This window comes from Megalopta genalis, chromosome 12 (assembly GCF_051020955.1).
Source record: "Megalopta genalis isolate 19385.01 chromosome 12, iyMegGena1_principal, whole genome shotgun sequence".
Classification (NCBI taxonomy): domain Eukaryota; kingdom Metazoa; phylum Arthropoda; class Insecta; order Hymenoptera; family Halictidae; genus Megalopta; species Megalopta genalis.
This window is the reverse complement of record NC_135024.1, coordinates 3310019-3334271: the sequence shown is the minus strand read 5'-3', so window position 1 is coordinate 3334271 and position 24253 is coordinate 3310019. Positions and strand designations below refer to the sequence as shown.

General features: G+C 40.3%; 1 protein-coding gene across 1 annotated transcript in view; it reads right to left on the bottom strand.

The window, feature by feature from the left end:
• Nucleotides 1-12819, bottom strand: part of LOC117228809 (lachesin) — a 196246-nt gene extending 183427 nt beyond the window's left edge. The window contains exon 1 of the mRNA XM_033484816.2: nt 11925-12819. Within this exon, the coding sequence (XP_033340707.1) occupies nt 11925-12060 (136 nt within the window). The 5' untranslated portion in view covers nt 12061-12819. The remainder of the gene's footprint in view (nt 1-11924) is intronic.
• Nucleotides 12820-24253: the final 11434 nt, after the last annotated feature.

The window sequence follows — 24253 nt, the reverse complement described above, 5'->3', positions numbered from 1 at the left end:
CGGTTTTCATTTAAAGCGCGATAAAACGACAACGAAAACTCGCACATCAAACTTTATGGCGTCGTTACAAAAGGGTGACTTGAATGTTCAAATCTATGGAATCGGGGAATACAGTTTTCATTCTGCGAGGACCATGTAAAACCGGTGAAAAGACTTCATTTTTGTGGCGGTGAAAAACGTCCTTCGATCATTCGCGATTTTATATCGAGTTAATATCGAGTTTTATATCGCATTAATTGACTTTTGCACTAACAGTTTTTTATTTTGCCGGTTTATTACACGGTCCCAATACGCACTGAACGTCTTGAAGACGTCCATTTTACGTCCGTTTTAGGTCCGAACGTCGTACGCCCTAAAATGGACGTCTTTAAGACGTCTTATTCCAGACGTTAAAAGGACGTCTAATTTAGGATATTTTTAAGATGTTCTTTTAACGTCTGTTCCTATATATAGCCGTCTTTAAGACATTTTAAAGGCATCTTTGTGCTATCTTCGATCTACCGAAGGAACATTTGCAAGTGTAACACGTCGATTTTAACCCGAGAAAGATAACCTACGTCGCAGAGGCGCCTGCGAAATAAACAACTGACTGCACCGTGGATGACGCAAAGACTGGAAGCACCCACTTTGCCAAGGCATGTGCGAAGCAACATTGAAAATATTCTTCCAAAATCTGCTGTACAGGCTTCCACAGATGATGAAGAAGAACCCTCAGCCAAAAAAAGGCGTTATTGCAGTCTTTGCACGTCTAAAAAGAAAAGAATGTCAAAGATGACCTGTGCCAAATGCAAAAAGACAGTTTGTGGTGAACACAAAAAAGACGTTTGTCATGACTGTCTCTAAAGAAATTTTTTATAATATTATAGTTTTTTTTACACTGATTATATTATAGTCTACTAGTTTGTAAGGATAAAACACTATTTTTGTGATATTTTACGGGATTTGTTCCCATAAACCGAAGACTGTTGATTTTTGTTAATTTTTCATAGAGGTCTAGTGATTTAAGTTTAAAATTACTTAAAATATAAAAAAATATAATATAAATGCATTTTATTTTTACAATAATGCCAAACCTTTAAAATGACTAGATTAACTTAAATAAATATCCATTGTTAGTATAAAATTGACGCCTTAGAAAAGCATGCGCCTCTGAAGCGTATGGTTATCTTTTACGTACGTTGTCATATGGTTATCTTTCTAGGGTTAATGAGATTTTAGTATAATATAGTTTGTTGAAAAATATTTCACACGTATTTTTTCGTATCTGCAATGATCCATATCACATTATATGTACTACATATGCATGTATACACATTTACCTAGTTTCATTCCTGTAGACGTCGTCTGTTCTTTTTTAATTGAAGAAGTCGATAACCCCATGCCCTACAATATCGTGCCAGACTCGTTGCGAATATTTGGAGCACGATCTATTAATGTGGATGTTATTCGTGTCCTTTACATCGTGACGATGTTCTACCCTTCAATATTCAACCTCCTGAGCGTTTATGTACGATATAATACGTACACATGCACACGTCATGGTCAAAGTCCATTCACAGCGGCAATGACGTATATATACGGATTATGAAATTCCTTGTATATCCCAATGTCTATGTTAGATCTGTTTATTTGCGAGATTCTATTGTGTTTCCGTGCCCCTAAAATTCACAAATTCTCCCCCGTAGTGGCTATGATGTACGAGTCACACTATCGTATAGTTAGTTGTGACGTATATATGCGACAGAAAAACTGCCGCCACCCGGGTGTAGACTTGCACTAGCGAACTGTGTCGATCAAGGGGTTAAACATTGAAATAAACATCGACGAACAATAAATATGAATGATCTGTATCACGTAGGAATTTATCGGTGACAAACAATACTTGTTCAAGCTCGTCGCGAAAGAAATCGTAGCGTGAATGGTTATGCTAGTGTTTGCACTAAGAATATGAAGCATGCAGGTCGCAGATAACGAATAGTCTAGCGTGGGTCAAAGGTCACCTAGTATCTGCTGAATATGTTTTTCTTTTTTAATGAAGTTATAAGAGATTAGACATTGACAATTGTTCTTCGATTTAACGATCTCTTTGCTTCGATTGTCAATAAGATTCATTTAACGACTTTCCGTGGACGCTACTTTTTAGCACGAGCCCGAAAGAATTGTTTCTGAAACGTCGATAAAACTTCAGTCGACGAATACAATGTAAACAACGAATAAACGACTATGCAGCAACGCTTATCGAAACGTGTATCATCGTCGGCCAGCTTTTTTTACAACATAATGCAATACAGATTTTGTTTCCGGTTGCGAATAGTAGAAAATAATTCCACGGAACATTGGGCTTTCATCGATGACCCTTAACGCCAACGACCCCATGATCTCGCTTGATTTCAATCCACTTTAGCAAGAGCCGTGCTATACGCTCTCTAGAATTACGCGGAAAAACATTTTTACAGTCACAACTGCATAGACCGCGGTCTTTTATGCAAAATAAAAATATTCCGCATGAATCGGTTGTAACGGGAGTGAAACGGAAAGCTGTTACTCGCTTGAATCATTCGAACATCATCGAAATGATCTTCATTGATTCCAACAAACGTAGAGTTAAATAGAAATGGCTTTCTCAATAAGTAGAATTAACAGATAAAATAACATAAAATAAAATAAAATAAAATAAAATAACATAAAATAAAATAAAGTACAATAATACGAAATAAAATACAGTAATACGAAATAAAATTAGCAACTTACATATCGGATTTAAAAATATCGTAAAATTTATTTGACTGCTGCTATTTGAACGAAACAAAGAGAAAATGTATAGCCAGAAACAATACGAACGAAATAATGATCTGGCGAAATAATGAACAATAAAGAGAGTACAATTACGTTCTGCGAAGAAATCGAAATTTATACTAAAATTGAAAACGAAATATAAGACAGACGTTAATGCAATTAAAAGCTCTAAATAAAAGAGAAAGGAACGAAAATATTGATCGGATTCGTTATCAGTTTCGCCGCATTGAAAACACGAAGAATCGCGGGTCGGTTATCAAGCCGCTCAACAAAGACCCAATTTGCAGAGCGATGTACGATAATTCAATGAGGATTAAAAAGACAAGAGCGACAATCGCTCGCTTAATCGCGAATTGGAAAAGTCCCCGGTGTACGGGATGGTAACCGGCGGCGGCGGCGGCAGCGTCGTCGTCGTCGTCGACGTCGTCTGTTCCGTTGTTCGTGAAAACGGAACGGAGAGCTGGGGGTTCACGGGAGCGCGCGATGTAAATCGCGTCGGTTTACACGTTCGAGACCGGAAGAACGAGGAGGGCCGCTGGAAGAAAGAAACTCGAGACAAAAAGATGTTCGAGGTGGTAAACCCTGCGAAATACGGTAAACAGCGGTGCGTTTTCCGGTCGCGTGAAAAAAAAAACCGTGCTGTGGCTCTGTGAACTGACAATTTTTGCGAGAGCCCGCGCAAAAGTGGAGGCCTCGACGATCGCACTCGGCTAATTGTAAGCGGCGATTAGAGCCAGTTAACGATCGAAAATCTACTGTCACTCGAATCGAGAACAGGAATTTTCCAACTGGGATAACATCGTTTAGGTGTTTTAATCTCTTAGAGCTGCGGATGACGTGCATACGCATCATAAGGAAATGGCAATTTCACATTTCACAATAAAAATAATTCTCCTACGATTTAAGTTAAAATAATTCACATGTTAGAATAATTCTAGAACAAGTTGTCGAGCGAAACTGTGCCCGGTCTGATCGATAAAACGCATACAAAATTGATCTCAAAAATAGATCGACGCAGCTATGCGGTTAAGTATACTACGAATGGTTTCTTTCGCGGTATAACGAGCGCTACGATATTTCAATTATCCCCTCTCGTACGAGGCAATAAGTGCGAAGATAGTCTCCTGTGTGTAAAAGTATAATTAATTATGTGTAAAAATAACGTTGTGTCTGAATATTAATGCGAGCAACTATATTCCGTGGAAAAGGAAGGAGAAACAGGTTCGTTGGTGTAGCTTATATATTATTGTAAAGTTGGCAGTGGACCAGAAAAAATCGTATATCAAGTTTTGGGGAGTCAATGGGATGGGGAAGCTTCAATTTTCCAATCCAGGTAGATTCAATCACGAACAAAATTTCCCACCGTTTTTATAGAGGTTTCAATCTGCGGAATATTCTAGAAGAACGCGTCTTGAGATTTCCGCCAGCTATATCAAGCAACAGGGAAACGCGTCAGATTTATCGTTGCACGAATTCTCTTAACAAAATTATGCCAGTTTAAATGTCTACAAATAACCGAAAATATTCGTCAGACGAATATCTCTAACGAATAGCTCTACTGTACGAATTAAGGTCCGGTAAAGCTTTTACACATTTATATGATACGTGCAACTTTTTAAAATACAAAGGAACGTATAACGTAAGAAGAACTAATAGCATTTTTATTTTATTATTGCAATAACTGACATTCAAATTTTTGTAAAATCACGTGTGAAAATTATTAGCCACTATAATTAATACTTTCTCATATCGAAAAACATTCTCGGATAATAACCAAAGCACTCTGTAAAAAGGAGAAACATATTCTAAATATTTTCAAATTAAATTATCCTTGAATGTCCATATTTGAAATCTTACAAAGTTAAAAATATCGGTTCTGCTATATTAAAAAAATATTCCATGTCATATGAGAAGAACATTCACGCAGCACAACACAATATAAGTAAATTACAATAAAATAACAATAAATATACGTTGCAAATAATGACTGTGCTCAAACAGGATATCGCATCAAATTGTACTCATATTGATTGTATGAAACAAATGTTGATCTCGAAATTACCACGGTAACAAACAGCTTTGTTCCATGCCGACGGGACGTCCGAGTGCAAGGGGTTAATTTAACGATCCTCCGGAATGGCAGCTTTCGGTATTAGCAAACCTCTCGTTGTCCTCCATATAATTCAAATGACAGCGGAAAGAATTTTATCGCGACCGAAATCACCATAAATTCGAGGGTCGAAATCTCCCTTTGTAATGACCCTATAAAAATTCAAGGAGATAGCCGTCCCTAATAAGCAGGGCTCTCTCGTCAGCATAGAATTGCTGTTCGACTCATTATGATTAGGATTTCGGGCCTGCTTTCCTCGGCGCCGGTTGACCTTGCGCGGGTCAACTCTTCGAGGCGCACGATTTCAAGGAAAACAAAAACCGAAGTCGCACAGAGAATGTACAGCGTTGCGAAGGACAAAAATTCGCTGCGCCACGCGATTCGCCGACCCAGTTATTTATTTCAGTAGCTCGGCGTGCAGCATTTGCAAAACCGAACGAAAAACTTTAAACAAAATATTAGACCGCGCGACTACGAGTAACTTCCAACTTTTGTTCAGCTCGGTTAAAATATATCCCACCGTGTATAAGAAGCTAAGCAAATGGTGGGACATTTTTTTTAACCCGCCTGATCCTAGAAAGTTGACACTCGATATTGACGGGGTCTGTTTGGACCCGGAGTATAAATATCGTTACTCAACCGTCGAGTTTCCGACGACCGATTTAAATTCTCAATTAATAATTCGTTAAAATCGATGGAGAAACTAACGTGTCCAGGAGGAGTGCCATGAAAGATACGTTGCGTAAAAAGTTGCTAAATAAAATTCTGAACGATCCTGACGTACACGGTTGTATTTCCGTCGAAACGGTCCGCCGTGTTCGAGCGTTAACAGTGCAAGCTTCGGATCGTTCGTTAAGCTGCTAGCTTACGTGCCTCGAACTCCGCGACACTTGCCAGTCGCTAATTTCCCGCGTTCTTTTTCTTGTCGCTGCTATTTGCTCTTAATTAACGGTGATCCGGCCGCGCGCCCCGGCCTCACGAAATTTAACGCGTTTCCGTCTGCCCCTCTTTTGTTTACAGTAATTATTATGCTCCGGGCGCGATGCACGCCGGCGCGGCGCGACGCCCCGAGAACTTTCTTTCGGGCCGGTTGTCTGATTAGGCCCCTAATTTATATTGTTCGGCGATGCCGCGCACGCGTTAACCTCCGCGAAATTTCATACGCGTCGAGTTAGATGAGATCCCGGCAAAGCAACGCGTCAATACTGTTAATTAGTCGCGGATTGTACGAGCCGGGACACGTAAGTGGGAACACCAACACTTCCCTCTGTAAGTGTTTAAACACTTCTGTACATAGAGTTGGCCCGCGTGTCCTGCCACTGTCCCAACAATTAAGCACAGATACACTAAGAGGCCGACATTTTTCGTTGCACGCGCGACGATTACATCACGGCACTTCGTTGCGTATTACCTGGGAACAATTGGCGCCGATTAACGGACAAATAAAAATGTTATAATTGGACTGTTAATTTTATGCATTTTACGAGCAAAATGATTGGATGATATACCAAAGTGTGGACGCGTTGAAAGAAATTTTGATATAATTTAAATATTTATATAATATATGTTTATATGGTAATTATTTTATATATATATATATATATATATATATATATATATATATATATATCTTTATGTAATATATATTTGAATAAAAATTTAGATAATCTCTCCAATTCATTCAATTTATTTTTTAAAATTATTTCTCAAAATTGAGTTAGACAATTTCGATTTTTCATAAAGATTTGCAGTCTCGTTATGACTTCTGGATATTTGGAGGACTTTGCTGAATTTAATAAAGCGCTGTTATTATTTAGTTCTTATTAATACACACGATGAAAGCGTTTGTTTCGATGACAAGATCCAGTTGTACTTTCTTGGGCGAATTTTTATACGAATAAAAAGTTGCAATAATTGCGAGAAACAGGGATTAACGAAAAATGCATTACTTCCACTCATAATTATAATAAATTTAAAATATAATAAAATCTTATAAAATAATGATCTTATAAAATATAATAACAACTTAGCGTAATATTTTATTGCTCCCCCTATATCCATTTGTAGCTAATGGATCTTTTTATTGCAAACTTTGCTTACGTTTTCCATTCAGACTCGAAGAAATCAGGTTGTATAATTTAAAATACTAAACAATCGAGAATTACGTAATTTATTCGTTGATTATTCTACGATATCGTGTCGGACTCGCGTATTGGATTTCATACAGTGATCGACAAATATGAATATTATTTAGTTTCCTAAAATTGGAGCATAGTCATATTTCTCTGAAATCGCTGTTCAATGTTGGGGATAAACGTGTGATAAATTAGAGATCGGTTCCCCCATCTAGAAAATTAGTGATTAATTGAAGTGCCGATGAACACGATCGCAGCAAACACTAGACAAAAAGCTCAGTGGCACTGCGACATGTAGTTCACTCGCTAGTCGCCACGAAAATACAAAAATTTTACTTGCTTCTTCCGAACGAAATTTAACATTTCATGGAGATCGCGCACTTTGCATTTCTATTACGAGATCACCCTAACGATCACCCATGGAAAATATACAAATTCGTGTCTTTTACGAGAGGATACTGCATCGCGGAAAAATCACTCTAAAATATCGTAGATTACGTCGAAAACGTCTTACCGAAATTGTTGAACTTTTCGGACACCAGGCCCTCGCGAAAACCATCAGTCGCGTTTTCCCGGAAATAACATTTTTTGACTGCCGGCGTCATAGCGTCGAGAAAAAGAATCGATCGCTCGATATGCTTGATATTTTCCATGCGTTTCCGGTAAATGTGCTTTCCTCGGCTGGGCACAGAGCAGCACCAAATATTTGCCAAGTTCGAATTTTGCTAGTAAAAAACATACCAGTATTTGGCACAAATCAATTTTTCCAGGTGTTGCTATTGTTTTATTCCCCGGCATTTCGTATTTATTCTCGTCCAGACGATAGTCACGCTCATGCGGAATAAGTCTTTTTTTATTTCCCTCCCCCGCCCCGCCCCCGTTTCGACGAAATGTAATGGCCGGGATTCAGTTTTGTAACGGAAAACAACATTTTTCGAGGGACGCGCTGCTGGATTCCTGTAACCTGAGACGGAATCATTAGGCGTGCATGAAAAAATATTCGCTGCATCGTCGAACACTGTTGAATGAAACTAGAGCTGTTCAAATTGATACGTTTTTTTTTACCCCCGTTTCGAAGCAAAATATATACCGCTTATCTTCAACACCGAAAATATTTATTCACGTTCCAATAATTTCGGGACCTTTCTCCTTTTTTTACATTAAGTGATTACAGACGTCTTATTGTTGGACTATAAGGCATTTTATTAATTACTTATAGGAGTTTGTAAGCGCAGTATCTTTGCTCCATAGCGACATGTACCAAACGTTTAGTGATACGAATAAAAATGGAATATTTATTTACAAGTTTAATAATCTTCCTGGACAATATCTGCGTTGTTATTTTGTTATTGTAGCCGAAAAAAATAGGAATAACAAAAACGAAGAGGAATAACAAACGAACAATAAAAAACAGGAATAACAAGAACAAAATTAGAGAGCACTTCATTACAAGCAGCTATCTTGCCTCGCAGATGCGTGAAAAGATTATTCAAGAGTAAATGCAATTGTTCATAGAGGCTAAGATATGTTAAGGAGGGAAAATCCCCAGCTCACTTTATCTTAAACAATCTCTCTACATATCTGTACACGAGGATACTTAACAAACACGCGAGAAACTACAAAGGGAATACTTGAGTGGCCAGATTTCTGTGCATTATCTTGTGTAGAGCACCGCTTGGATGTGCTTTGTCGCGCGTTTTACGTTCATTTGATGAAAGAGATAATGGTACAAAACGTAACCGAGGTAATTACTTCTGGTTCGTATCACACTAATCAACTTATTCGTTTATTTATCGTTCTTTCGAGATAGTTCCCACAAACTATTTCTCTAGAAAATTCAGTTTTCATTGCGAGAACATTAGTGGATCCACAATAATTAACAATTATACATAGTAACTATTACGTCACGAAATCATTATTTTTACGTAACAAGATTTGATTTTACGTTGACACATCGCGTGTATGACATTTCTATGTGGATCGTTATGTACTAGCTTGAACTACATTCTTTTATAGTTAAATATTTTACGAAAAAACTGTGTTCCTTTTAAGCGTACTTAAAGATTCATGTTAAATAACGTTGAATAATTCAATTCAATATTGTACGCAGTTTACGTCTTCTTATAAGTATGCAGTTAAAATATAAAAGTCAATGTGTTATAAAATATAAATTATGAAAAAAAAATGTTGATATGGATCAAAATTCGATGAAAATATGAACGAAATCACAAACGAACTCGTACGTTTCGGAAAGAAAGTGTATTTTTTTTCGAGTGACAGAACTTTGAATTGAAATAATTCGCATAAAAACTGAAGCTTGAATCGAAAGATAATTTTGTGACATTTAAGTTTGGAAAATAATTTCCGGCATGTCCACCGCGACTAGCTTCGATGAATCGGATTCGATCGGTTCCTTTTTCAATCACTTCTTCAAGAAATTGGGTATATATTTCGTTATTAACACGAGTTATGTTTACTTTCAAAGCATCAATCGTTGCTGATTTATCGGCATAAATCTGAGACTTTACATATCCTCGAAAGAAAAAAATAATCCAGAAGCGTAAGGTCACGTGATCTTTGAGATCAAATCACTGGATCATTCCTTGAAATAATGCTCCCACCAAATTGTTCTCTCAATAAATCGAAATACTCTATAAGCATAACGAACAGATTCTGAAAATATATTTCCAGAATTTGCAAACGTTGTTGCAGCTTAACTCTTTCCACGATGATTTGCCAAGGCTTACTGAACTGAAATGTCAAAACAAAATATTATCCACCAACTGTCAAATGACAGATAGCCCTATTGAAAGTTCCATCGCTCTAAAAAAAAAAAAGAAAAATGAAAAACTCGCTTTACAACCCTGTAATCTTGGAATCTCAAAAACGAAATGAAACGCGCAAACAACGTTTACAAAATCGCAAAAAACAAAACAAAAGACGCCACGCGCGCCGAAATCTCGAATTTCTCTTCCGCCGGTGTTTCCATTCAGCTTCTTTCGCCATTCACGGGGCTATCCGTTCCGTCCAACGCGCGACTAATTTTTATCGCCGCCATTCAGTTTCGTACAATGAAAGGGTCAATCATTTGAATGCAAAACGAACATACGGGCCGGCGTGCAGAAGCGCAAGCGGACCACCGCGGTGTCGTTAAACATTCCTGAAGGACATGAATTTGCAGGCGGGCTCGGTTTACCGTGTACATTAAAATTAAAAACTTCAACGCTTCGCACGGTCGAATACCTTGGCGCGGCCCGGCAAACTTCCCGGTTTGAAAAAAACATACTTGCCCCGGCGTCGCCTCGTAACTTTTCGTTCGCCTAAGAGCGTCGTTTCCCGGCCGCCTAAATTCCGTTTCGGGGGAAATTTCATTTCCCTTTTTTTTTCTTTTTCTTCCTTCGCCCGATAAACATAAATAACGTCGCGTCGGAACGGTGTTTTGACTTGCAGAGTTGTCGGGGAATCGTCGGGGCTGGCGGAGTGCCGATAGACATTCGCCGATGATTTATGAAAAATTCATTTGCCCGCTTTTCAGCTGTCAATGCGCGTTATCGCGCGCGGGCCAAACCGCGGGTCCTCGACGGCCGGGGCTCGCGAGCGGTTTTCGTCGCAAATGAAATAGATCCGTTCTCGCCCTAAGGAAATCGGGCTATTTATGGCGCCGGCTATTTATAACGGCGACATCCAGAATCGAGCACAAAGAGTCGATGGCGTCACCGCTCGTTGCTATTTGTTTGCACCAGGAAGTAGATAGTACTGCACGGACCCCGTTCACGGAAGCTAATAATTCACAACTAACGGAGATCAAGCGGCATCGATCGCGGCCGCCGGATCCTTGAACCGTCCGGATCGATTCGATTTTTCGTTCCGACGGCGAGCCTGCACGTTCGCCGCGATCCGTTCGCGAACAGAAACTATATTCACCGTTCACGATTTTAAATAGTTTAAACAACAATTCTCCCATTTTTGTCGATGCTCCTGCTTCGTCGCTCGCAGATTTCGAATAATCTCTTGATTGCCCGCTTACATTATTCCCGTGCATTTTCGATTCTCTGATTGGTCTTCGGCATTGCGACAGCCGTGACAATATTTAGTACGAAAACGAGAGTAATTATTTCGCGAATGATACGACGGATTTCCGACGCGACGTTAATTCCGATACGAGACGTTACGGTGTGTGCACCGCGTATCTGATTATTTCGCATGTTATGCGATGAAAAGTTGAAGAAAAATGAACGATCTTGATGATCGAACAATCGGAAAGACACACGCCGTGCAAGATGAAAAGAATTTACACCGTTCGCGATGTATAACAAAATATGACGTAAATTTGACAGATTAGAAACTGCCGGAAACGTTTAAATATTCGATAAAACACTCGACGAAGTAGAAAAGCCTGAATCCGATTCGAACGGTCGCGGACTAGGCTAGAAAAATCAGTATTTGCATAATCGACTGCCGCAAACGCGCAGCACGGCAGTCGATCAATTTAACCGTATATTTATTGTATCCTGACTCGTTTGTGTAGCCCGTGCAAACGTTGGGATCTCTCGCTCGAAGTTCAATTACAATTCCCATTAACCCTCATTATTGCGTGATGGTAGATCATAGATCTATACCGAGCAGCCTACCGTCGATGAGAGAGAGAGAGAGAGAACGAGAGAGAGAGAGAGAGATAGAGAAGGGATGGAAGGGGTAGTAGATAGTTCCGTAATCCCGTTAATTGAACGATCAGTTCGCATTAATAATTCAAAAAGAGGTACACCCGCGAGCGAGGCTTGCCGTAGCGAAGGGTAGAAGAGACGACGACGACGACGACGACGACGACGACGTATATGATAGAAATCGGTGAGAACGTGGTAGGCACAGAGAGAGCGACTCACCTTGATGAAACACTACGCGATCCGCATTGTGTACACTCGCGTGTCCCATGCCGTCGATCCCGACAAACATCAGAAGAGAGGTGAGCAACGCGATCATCGAGACCGTTCTTGCCGCGTGAACGGCACGTCCTGTCATCCCTGATGATGGTTGCTATCGAGAAACCGAGGGAGCCGTCGCGATATAGAAAAACACGACCTTGGTCGTATAGAGGGGGGGGGGCGGCGATCCGCGGTGCGGCAGCGGCAGCGGCAACGTTCAATTTGCACTGGTCTCGCTTTGTTTCGCGGATCGGTGCCCGATTAGCGCACCTGATGCCGCTCAGAGCGCCTTCTGCGTGCGAGGCACGTGCTCCGAGCAGTCCCCGGCCGAACGACTGCGCTCATCTCCACACTAGTTCCTCGGCTGCGGCTGGTTCCCCGTTGTCCCTTGGCACCGCGCGAGCAGGGTTCAACCCCCTACGCAACCGGTTCACACAACACGGAAATCGGTTGTCCCTCTTGGGGTGCACACTGCGTGTCAACGGGGGTAGATTAAATGTCCTTCGCGGGGGATAGAATTTGAAGCCCGTCGGTCTGTGCGCCGCGACGGTACGTAACGTAACGCAGCGGAACGCGAGGAGACGCGTCGAGTTTCAAGGCCACCAAAACACTCGGAAAAGTACAGCGGTGGTCGGCGCGTATTAATAAGGAGAGAAGAGGGTCCACGACGAGCTCTCCTTCCCGAGGCTGGTCCTGGTCCCTCTGTCCCGGGCCGTAGACTGTCTGCTGCCTGGAAATCCTCGGTGTACGGAGTATGCTCCTGCTTTCACCTCCACCTCCACCGTCTACCTACAACCCCACCTCCGAAGGCACCACTTCCACCCACCACCACTCGCCGCCGATAAACTTCCTACGGGCACCCTCCGACATCCACCTCCCTCGCTTCTCTCTACCCTCTGCCGCCTGCAGCCCGCACCAGGAACCGTCTACCGGCCAGCGCCTGCGCCAACCAAACTGTGCCCTGATGCCCGGGCACTGCTGCTGCCACTGCTGGTACCTCTGCTGCTTTCTCGTACCTTCACAAATCTCTCCTCCTCCTCCTCCTCCTCCTACTCTTCCTCCTCCACCACCTCCGACCTCATCCTACTCTAACCCTCGCTCCGAACTATCCTCTTTTATACGCCTCTTTCTCTCTGTGTGTGTATCACTGTCTGGCCCTGTCTTCCCGCGGACTTCTCCGTCCGTTTTCCCGGCCCCTCTTTTCTTCGCCAGGTTTCTCTGCTTTCTCTGTCCCTGCCGGATCCGTCTATGCCGGCTCCTCTACCCACGTCCCGGCGACCACCTTCTCATCTTTTTCCTTCCTCCGGCGCTCTACGGCCCTCCGCAACCGGCGAAGCCTACGCCAGCCTTCGTTTCTCTTCGGGCTCGTGCTGTTTGAGTTCCTGTTTCTTTCCTTCGTCCCCCTCACACATACACACACGCACACAAACACATATATGTATGTGTACAGGGCCGCCTCTTCTTCGCCTCCCGCCCGTTCTTCTGGCAACGACGACGTTACAGCTGCTTGGTCGACTGGCTACGCCGCATCCCTCTTGCCTGCTTCTAGATGTCCCTGGTACCAGGTAACGAGTTTCGTTAAAGCAACTTCTCCGAGGCCCTCGTAATCGGTGACATGGCGTGCCTATGATACCGGTTAATTCTGACGGCGAACGCCGCGACGACGCACCGGAGCGGAAACGCGACGCCGCACGCCGCCGAATTCCCCTGGAATCGTTCGACTGAATTAATATATCCATTTCGCCGGTTAATTATTAAGCACCGTGCACGGTGCACGCGCGCGCGCGCCTCTCTTTGCCGAAATGCCGGCCGGAACGTTTTTCTATTTTTCCGGGGATAGTATGCATGACGTGGGAAGTATGCTTGTGTGACGCAGTTACGCGCACGGTTCTTAGAATTCGAGCTGTCCGACGATGCTTTTGTTTGTTTGTGCAGCGCACAATTGCACCGGCCCGGATCACTGTTAGTTGCCGCTGTTTGCGCGACGTCCGGCGGTGTCGCGAGGAGACCGCGGGTCTTCCGTAAAAATCTGCTGTAAATGTTGCAGCAAATTGGAGAAACTTTCGGATTTATGGTGCTGCTTCGTGCGATTATTATTGTTTTACCAGATTGAATCGCCGCTGCTCAGGTATAGTTCAACAACGTAGTATGACAAATCTTACAGTATTTTTTTGTTTGAATGGGCTAGGACATAATGGTAATGTTTCTAAATAAAATAATTATAAGGCACTGTATAAAATAAGCAAACATCTCCTGGTTGAGCATGGTCCTTTTAAATGTATTTTGTAACGAATCGTTGAGAAAGTTACAGTGAAAAAGTGTTCGGAAGACAATCCTCATATATCTTGTCAAAATCCAAAAATAATTCTACAGTTGACCGATTTTGAAGTTAAAGTAATTCACATTCGAATAATTTTTAAGAGCAATGAAAATGAAAGTAATTGATAATAATGGTTTAGATTAATGGCACGGCACTCAGCCGTTGACTTACCCATTTACTGATTAAAAGTTGCTTTTTTCAATCAAAAAAATATCGGGAACAGCTTCTGCTCATCGCAGTAATGCATATTTGCAACAATTCGCAACGAGATCCACTCGCAATTAAAACTTATAAGAATATTTATACACATGTTGCATAACTTTATATAACAAACGGAATTTATACACAGAAATCGTTAAAATACAAACATATTTTTCATATATTCACGACTGAACTTATTTATGTGACAGCGTGACGAAAAAATTGTCCGTTTTTACGGGAAAATGGTAGAGTTATTAATACAATCGAAATAGAGGGATGAAACTGAATTTGAATGAATGTTGAAATGTTACAGAATGAGGGAGAGATAGGAAGAGTCAAAAATATTTATCGAAGTTGAAATTCCTTAGAAAAAAAAAGAACAGTTTTTTCGTTTCATCGTTTCTCGATTATGTCAGGAGCACCAAATGTTTTCCACCGCGTGCCCGCTTCGGCTCCCCGGTTTTCCACGGAATATTACCCCGGGTGATCGTATAATTATTGGTGCCCGCAAATGTTTGATTAAGAAATATTTGATTATGAAGATGAAGGACCGGCCGAGAGATTTTCACGGTTTTTCAGCATTCTAATTATCAGTTTGAATTACGGTAGTGGAGAGAGAGACATTACCATTCCGCAGTAAATTATGATTGCGAGCGTAAAGAAAAACTTGGACATCCGATTAATATTCCTGAAGGATTTATGCTCCGATGTTTCATGCGTGCACCTGGCTGCGCGTTTAATTGCAAATATTAAACTGCGACAAATAAAATGTTATTTCGCGCGGTTCGCAATTTTAGTCGCGTGCTGAACTATGAAATTCGCGGTGCGGTCCGGTTTTGTTGCGGAAAGAAATTCCCGTAAGGTTGGAATCCGCGATTCATCTTGTTCGCCGAACGTGCAAACGTTGCGTATGCTTTATCGACCCGAAAAAAGAAAATGAACGCAGTGAAATCATGCGTGGAATTAATAGAAATAAAAATTTGATTAAACCGGCGCGAAGCCGGAAAATTTCGTTTCTCGTTCGAAATGACAGGTAAACATTTTCATCGATCATTGCTACTTCGTTGCGCGATGCGTCCATAGAATTACATGTAAAGAAAAAGGTATAAAAAGGGAAACGAAAGAAAATACAAAAACCTGTTTAAATTGAAGATTTAAAATTCGTTAGATTTAATCTCTTCTTATCAAATTCTACAAAATTAACGTTTATGTTAACGGTTACGTTAATTGTCAACTCGCCTGAAAAAGCCGAATTTCAACGATTTGTTCGAATTCCACTGCGAAAATCTGCACGGCGCAGTTGTCGCCACGAACGACGAGCTGGACAAAGTTCATTCGTCTTCAGCATAACTGCGCGTGTCAAACGTACGCGCTAAAGAGGCTTTAAAAAGCTGGACGAAAGAAATCCACGTGGCTTGAAATCCGCAATTCATCTTGTCCGCCGAACGTGTGAACGTTTGTCCATTAAGCGTAAAATTCAGCAACTTCGCACATGCTTTATCAGCTGAAAAAAAGAAGGAATGACAGGAAATCCGGTGTACGTAATATCTTACATAAAGTTTGCACTGTAAATGACACGGCAAACTGCGCGAACTCGCGGAACGTCCGGTATTTAACAAATGAACATTCTTCGCTGACCTTCGCAGGTGTGCCGTTTCATCAAATACAACGTGCTCTCTGTAAAAAGAAATTCAAAAGGAACGTTAACAATGAAGCGAGTGGATTAACATTAACACGGTTTCGTTCCCGTTGATAAAAAGCATAATTTCACGCGGTTCGTAGCTAATTACCACGACTTACGTTCGTTTCCAAGGAACGATCAACCTTATATTTATAAAACGAAACATATTAAATTTTCATATTGAAATTCGATCGATCATTTGTTTGTTAAAATTGAGCACGCGAGAGGCCGCAGTTCTTAAAATAGTTAATGCTAATTTCTTTGCGATTACGATATACTTCATTAATATAATCTAAATAGGATAAATTTTATTTTGTAATGTAATCGTAACACACACACACAAAAACACACATATATTTAAAAATAAAATAAAACTCCACGGAATCGATTTCTATGATTCCAAGCGTTAAGAAATGTCAATTAAATTCCTGAATTTCTTTTCAGCAGCGCGAACTCCCGAAGTCCGCGAACAGGGCACGGTAATTGGCTCGTTTACCCTACTTGTCGCTTCTCCCGGCGAACTGGAGGAAACTAATCCAAACCGGCGTAACTGCTCGTATCAACCGTGAATAAGAAAAGCCGTGGGTATCGAAGATTTGGAAGAGTCTCGAGAACGGACGATCGTCGGACTTTGTAGTAGAGAATTCGAATCGACAAATGACCGAACGGCGAGCGAAGAACGTCCGGCTCGAACCGAACAATTCTAGGTGGTCGTGATGCGATTATATTATTTGCCTGGTATTTGTCGCACGTCATTGATCAACGTCCCGCTCCTTTTCCCGTCGGAGCGACGGTTAGACGGCTTGTTCCGTTTCTCGACACGGGATAATGAGTTTCGTTGCGACAATTCCACGCATCTAAGAAGATCACGACCTACTGGCGACGGCGAACTTACGCCGATGAGCACGAAGAAGCCGATGTAGATGGCAGGTCGGGGAGAGCGGTCTCGCCCGGCATTATGAGAATACGAGAGGCGGAATTTAGAATGATAGAAGTGATTGTTCTAAAATTACGAGGTACGATCTCTGCCGTCATTACTGCGTTCAGATGTCTACGATCTGCCGCGCTACGGAACGAGAAAGGAAAGGTAATTGACACTGAATTGCTTCAGAAAGGTATTCCGTTCCTCCCGCTAACCTAATAATTATTAATATTTCACGGAGATCGTGGGAATTGAGATTTCTTAATCTTCTCTTGCTTCCCTTCGATAATTCACTCGCGGCCTTAAATATGTTCTGTTCGAACAATCGCCCGATTCTCCGCCGCGTTTCGCCCGAAGCGTCGTCAACTCGTTTCTTCGCTGTCGCTGACGATAAATATTTTATTTGTTGGAAATTGATTTGGTTTTAGCAAACCGTGCATTATTTATTTTATACGTGTATGTATGTATTTATATACAGGATGACCCATTTTAATGAATAAATGCGATTAACTCGAGAACTATTCGTTAACCGAAGAAACGTTTCACGCGAAACATTTTCTATTTCGAGGATGACGTAATCCAGTTTCGCTATATTTTATTTGTATGCGAACGCATGAAGGACACGCGAATGTCGCATTTATTTTTTTTTATTTTCTTTTTTAAATGCAATCGTATCATTTATTTGCGCGCGATTCGATGCACCTCGGAATTCTGAATAAAAATGTATTAACCTATTTATGTCGGAGAACCATCACTTTGTGGAGATATTTCAAATTTTAATATTGAGTATTATTATATTTTTAGTATTTGAGTGGATAATTACGCAGCTGATTATACAGCTGACGGAACTTCCACCATTTCGATTGATTAAATTTATTTAGTATTAAAAGCAAGAACAATCATTCACGAAAAAATTATGCTCATCAAATTCTAAGATTATGTTACACCACGTCTGACTATGAATCGCACTTTCTACTCACAGCAAACATTGCTCATTAAGCTGCGAACATTAATATACAAATCAATTTGCATACACTTATTTAGGGAGACAGGGCTCCGAGAAAAGATTAGTATTATTGCGAGCTTGAGAAATATTCAAGAATTCGCTAAAATCGTTCGAACGCCAGAATATAATTAACTTTACTACAAACGCGTGAAATCAGCACTCTACAAATCGTAGTACTCGTTTGCTCGTACGTTGCACGTTTCGAACTGTTAGTTTACGTGCAACTTTTATCGATCACAAATACAACTAAATCACTGTTAATATGCGTAAACATTGGCACGAGCAGAGATTAACTGCTGTTGGTCAGACAAGCGAATTAAATGACGCTTAAGTGCACGCGATAAATTTTCGGCGATGATTTAATCGAATACTAATTTTAGCGTACGATACAAAAAAATAGCATGATAGGCCGTATTTTTTATCGTAGCTTCTTGTATGAAATAGTTCTTTTCAATGGTACAGTACGATGTTTCATCGCTTCTTGTGTGTTTCTCAATTTTGGATTAGGATCGAGAATGATAGAACCGGCAGTGTTTTAACACATGCCGCAGCGATGTATGAATTAGGATTTTGTTGGTCAGGATGTTCGGCTCAGATAATACAGAGTTCGGTTTACTTAGAGCTTAGATGATGCAGCGAAAAGATGACTTGAAAATATTTGTGTAGAAGGATCAATATATTATAGTTTCATCATGTTGTAACAGGGCAAATAGCTTATAAACAACAGAGTGGTGAGAACAGTTCCCTCGTGAAATAGTGTTTAATAATGTTTCACCATGCGATGTCATTAAAACGCGCTCACTAATCTAAATTTTACATACGATGTGAAAGCTTCTTTATCATATTAGCAAAACAGAATTTGATTTTATATAAAGAGAATTTCTTTGCTACTTATCTACTTATAACTTTATATTAACTTAGTCAAATTCATTATATATGTAATGAATTTAACTTAGTTAAGTTAATATGATACATAATTCATTATATATATATAATGAATTTGACTAAGTTAATATAAAGTTGTAAGTATATAAGTAGCGAAGAAATTCTTTTCTATTTGAAGACAAGCTCGCATACTGAAAATGAATCGCTTCCTAACGTGACATTTTGACGTAGAAAATTCAATTTTTCAAGATTAAATTTTTACACGAAAATGCTAAAGTAAGAATAGAAATGGTTGAATCTTTAATATGAGAATGATTAAGTGAAAACACAAATGATAGAATCTTTAAGCGAGGATGATCAAGTGAAAATAAAAACGATTGAATCTTCGAATGAAAATGGTTCAGCGAAAATAGAAGTGATTGAATCTTTAAATGAAAATGGCTAAGTGAACGCAGAAATGATTGAATCTTTAAATGGAAATGATGAAGCGAATATAAAAATGATTAAATTTTGAAATGGAACTGATCAAGTGAAAATTAAAATGATTGATTCGTTAAATGACTACGATTAAGTGAAAATAAAAATTAATTTTTGTTAAATATGTCTCAGTAGCATAGAAAATATTGATGCTCCAATTAATATTGAATTATCAATATCCTAATTACTATATCCTGCAGCGTTGTCCCGTTTCAGGCAATTTCTTCCGATTCGTTTCGTTCCGAAGAAGGTTGACGTTCGCGGACTAGAGATCGGCGAGATACCGCGGAACAGTTTTTAATTATTTAACGAAAGCTAATCGCCTCGTCCTAATGCGATTAAAAAATTGCGCCAGCATCGAGGACTATACGAACGTTGTCGCGCCGCGTTATTTCGATATTGCCACTTTCTATTATTAATATGTAACATTTGCTGTTATTACCAATCGCCGGATTTGAAAGGTCGAAGTGCAGTTATCAGTAATTAATGGCTGCGTGAAGGCATCCCTGTGACAAATTTAACACGGTTGATAGTAGAGAGTGAAACCTCCGTGTGAATTTCGATCGATCGGCCCTGTACAAACGCGGACTTATTTAAGGTAACCGTGGTCCCGCGTGCTCGAAATATGGAAATTGTTTAGCAACGTAATAATTACACACGCAATTATACCACTTTCACGGTGACATCGATCCGCCGTGAACAAAAACACGCAACTTCTTCTCCGTTCGGAAAATACCATTGCAACGAAGTACTTGATGAAATGGTTTAATAATTGATCGCCACTTATTAGTATGCGTTACCATTTCCAGCGTAATGTTTAGTCTACCAATATTTATGCGCGTCCCCATTCTCATACATTGGTTTCGCGACGACTCGAGTAAAAGAAAGATTTTCTTCGTGAAATAAAAAAATTTCCTTTTCTAAAAAATGAAATATGCTATTAATTATTCTCGATTTATACCGTCCTTTGCATTTTAATAACGCACGCGTGACGTGAACGCATCAAGATCCGCAGCCTAGTAATTATCCATACAATCATTAATCGCGTACACGATAATTTACAGCAAATACAGGAATTTCGTGATTTATGTGATATCGAAAAGTATGTTTACACTTATTAAATGGGTTTCATCGAAGCACTATAAATCCTTTGCTTATGCGCAGACACATTATCCGGTATTGATATTAATGTAATACGTTCGTTTGAAATAAACTCCCTCGCTCAACGTGTTAACAATACTTAATAATTTAATGTGGCTGCGCGAGGATGGACACACAATTGTAATACGCGATTAAAAATTGATTCCGCATCGAATTCTCTTCAATTTAATATACATCTTGCGGGAGTGCCGCAGACGCGTCGAAATTCAACAAACGTTCGCAAATGAATCATTCAACGAAATTCTTTAATTAATTACCGAGACGGTGCACAATATGGGCTGGTAAAACGTGTACTATAAAAGATCCAAACTATCGATATCTGAATTCTTTATCGCACGAATACGTTTCGCACATAAATTGTAGTACACTTTAAGGCCGATCACATGCAACGCCACTGTTCGAGTCAATGCAAATTTAATCTAGCACCGTGACCGAGTTCTATTATCCGAATGCACGATACGAACGCACGATAAAAACAGTTGAATTGGACTTGAAAATTTTAATTTTTAAATTGAGAATTCTCAACGTTCTTACGTTTCGCAGGTCTCACTCAAATTAGAAAGGCCTAATCGGATCGGCGTAAAAATTAACGTTGAAATCCGAGCAAATAATTCAGTCGTATAAATATAAATGTAAATGTAACTGTACAAAACGCAATAACTTTTTTAGAACTGGCAACCATTGTACTGTACCAGAACTAGAATGGTCTTTTTTTAAATTTTGCTATTGCTTAGAGTGATAAGAGAAAATAAATTAATTATGTAAGCCTATAACGAAAATTTAAAAAATGTGTTTTATAGATCTCGACAAGTTACATGCATGTTAAAAATTTCACCGAACGTCTCTCAGACGTGGAAATCATTTCTGGCTCGATTATCCGACCACGTCTCTCAGACGTGGTAATTATTTCGGGCCCGATTATCTGACCACGTCTCTCAGACGTGGTAATCACTTGTAAAGGGTTAATCAACATATCCGAGGTACCTCGTTCCAACGAACCTAATTGTTCAGGTGCTAACGACACCAATTATGCGTCACGAGGAAGCGTCGACCACTGTTACAAATTCACGGCGAAGGTACTCGGAAAATATAATAACCAGTGGCTTGCTATGATTTGAATAATTCACCTCGAACTGTCCGCGAGCACGCGTTCCGCTCTGTTTGTTAATACTTTAACCGTGCGATAAAAGAAGAACTTAACTGTCAGAGTGAAACGCGCGGCTAAACAAATTCAAGCGTTCCCGTTCCCGTCGCGCTGTCAGGATTACTTTAGTCCCGCGGCAAACATTCGCACGAATATAATACGTTGTTACGTAAATTAAAATAACCGAGCGCGTGGAATTAAAGTTTCGCGGTTTTGGGGGCTCGCGCGCAGCCGCGCTTCGAATTCCGCTGAAAATGCAGGAAAAAAGACGGCGAGAAGATAGAGAAACAAACGGGGAATTATTTAAGCTAAACGGATTCAGATACGCGAACCGGGGACTAACGTTAACAAGTGCATGGAGGGTGTCCCAAAATTATTGCACAAACGAGAAATCAGGTGTTCCTGAGGTCATTTGAAGTAACCTTTTCCTTTACAAAAATTCTCTCCGAGGCGTCGTTCACGAGTTATTAATAAAAATACACTGACCAATGAGAGGCGAGCTCGACTGACGCTAGGCGGCCGAGCCAACGAGCGGTCGAAGCCCAGTCCCGCTCATTGGCACGGTTACCTCGCGCGCCAGCTGATCTCGCCTCTCATTGGTCTCTGTTTTTCGTTAATAACTCGTAAACGAAGCCGCGGATCGCATTTTCGCTAAGGAAAAAGTTACTTCAAATGATCCGAGGAACCCCTCATTTCTCGCTCGTACAATAATTTTGAGACGCCTTGTAGAACGTACATGCCAGCATACGGTGCTCCCAGCCGACAAACGGTAGGCGAACGCCGAGGGAACGAGGAGAGGAGATAAATGCTTCGTATAGCCGGATCGGATATCAATTCATAATAAGGCACTAATTGCGAACTGTTTCCTATGTTTGAATTTCATCCTTGCAAGAATAATGCGCGTATCAGGGATCGCGCTTGCACCCTCGCGGATTACAAATCAAGGCTGCGTCACCGAACCACGATTCTCTGTCGGCTGTTCCTAGGATTACTCACTGATTTGTCTTGCTTTCGGACGAGTTCGCGAGATACGCTATAATGTGCATTTTCGAAATAATCGGCTTCTCTTTCGTAAGTCTTTTTTAACCCGCGATTTCCACGAGTCTGACTTTCCACGGAGATTTCTACTTGCAATTTGTTAAACACGAATATTTCGCTCTTTTCGGTCGAGGTTAAATCCCGCTCTCTTGTCGCCAATATTTAAACACTCGAGCAAATGTTGGCACGCATGCCAATGTCCGCTTTCGGAACAGTTGATATATTTTTTGTAATTTTCGCAACCATTCGTCGTACTTCGACGAGATTTTCGAGATTTCGAGTACATTCGAGATTTTTTGGTAACAACCTATTCAGCGTGAATTCGCTCTTTTAAGAGTCGAAACGAAGAGTCAGGTGTCGAGCGAGTAAACTGTTGCACGTGACGAATAAAAATGGATACCCTGAACAATTTCGTAAGCTGAGAACAACTGTGTTAGAATGCTTCATTAGCAGAAGAAGGAATTTATTTAGACCCTTCACCGTTTTTATCAAAATCTGAGCTCGAATAAGGGAACTTTGTTTCAGCTGTTTCTTAAAAAAGAAAGTGTTCATAATTTCAGTAATTCGATAATGAAAAATGTAAGACGAACCACATTGATCGACAGGATAAATTTAAGAATTTCGTCGCACTGTTCTTTCTTAATTCATTGAAACTGATTAACTGAAGGAGTACAGACGATTATTACTGTGCACGGAAATCTGCCGTCTACTAATAAGGAACAGTAATCATTGTGCACAGTAGAAGTTGATGACACAGATGCAAAGTCTGTGCGCGGGTACATATTGCTAATAAAATTAGGTATCGATGAAATCGTGTTACTGTGGTGATCGTCAGTGAAATGATAGTTGACGAGGTACGGGTGAACCGTGAATCCATATCGCTGAAGTCATCAAATTGACGAAGTTATGCCTGTTTGGAGAACGTAATGATCAGTGGTAGAAATCTGCAGCAACGCAACGACCTGATTACCTTTTCCAGGTGCGACCATCGAACAAATTTGAAAAATTTCACCGAACCCGAGATATCGATCATAGTTAGACGAATTTAAAAATTGCAGAGCCCAGAGTTCCAAAAGTTAAACTTTGCAATGATCAAAAAATTCTGGAGGCCACGAAAATCGTATTAATATAAATGAATGGATTAACTATAATGTTGCGACACAAAAATTATGCAGTTATGGATAATTATGAGGGAAACGTTAAAAAAATGATCACGATGAATAAATGCATCTTCTTGTACAATTGTAGCTAACAAGCATAATTAGGTGGTCTATTTTAAACGAAACACCCTATATCCATCACGAACAATTGAATCTAAACTTACCGTAACAAATATATATAATGTATATAATACCGTAACAAATATTAGCAGTCTGTGCAACAATTAATTCGAGTTCGATTTTATGTTAAATTTAAAATTTGACAAATTTTTATCAGATTTACAGCATTCCGGTA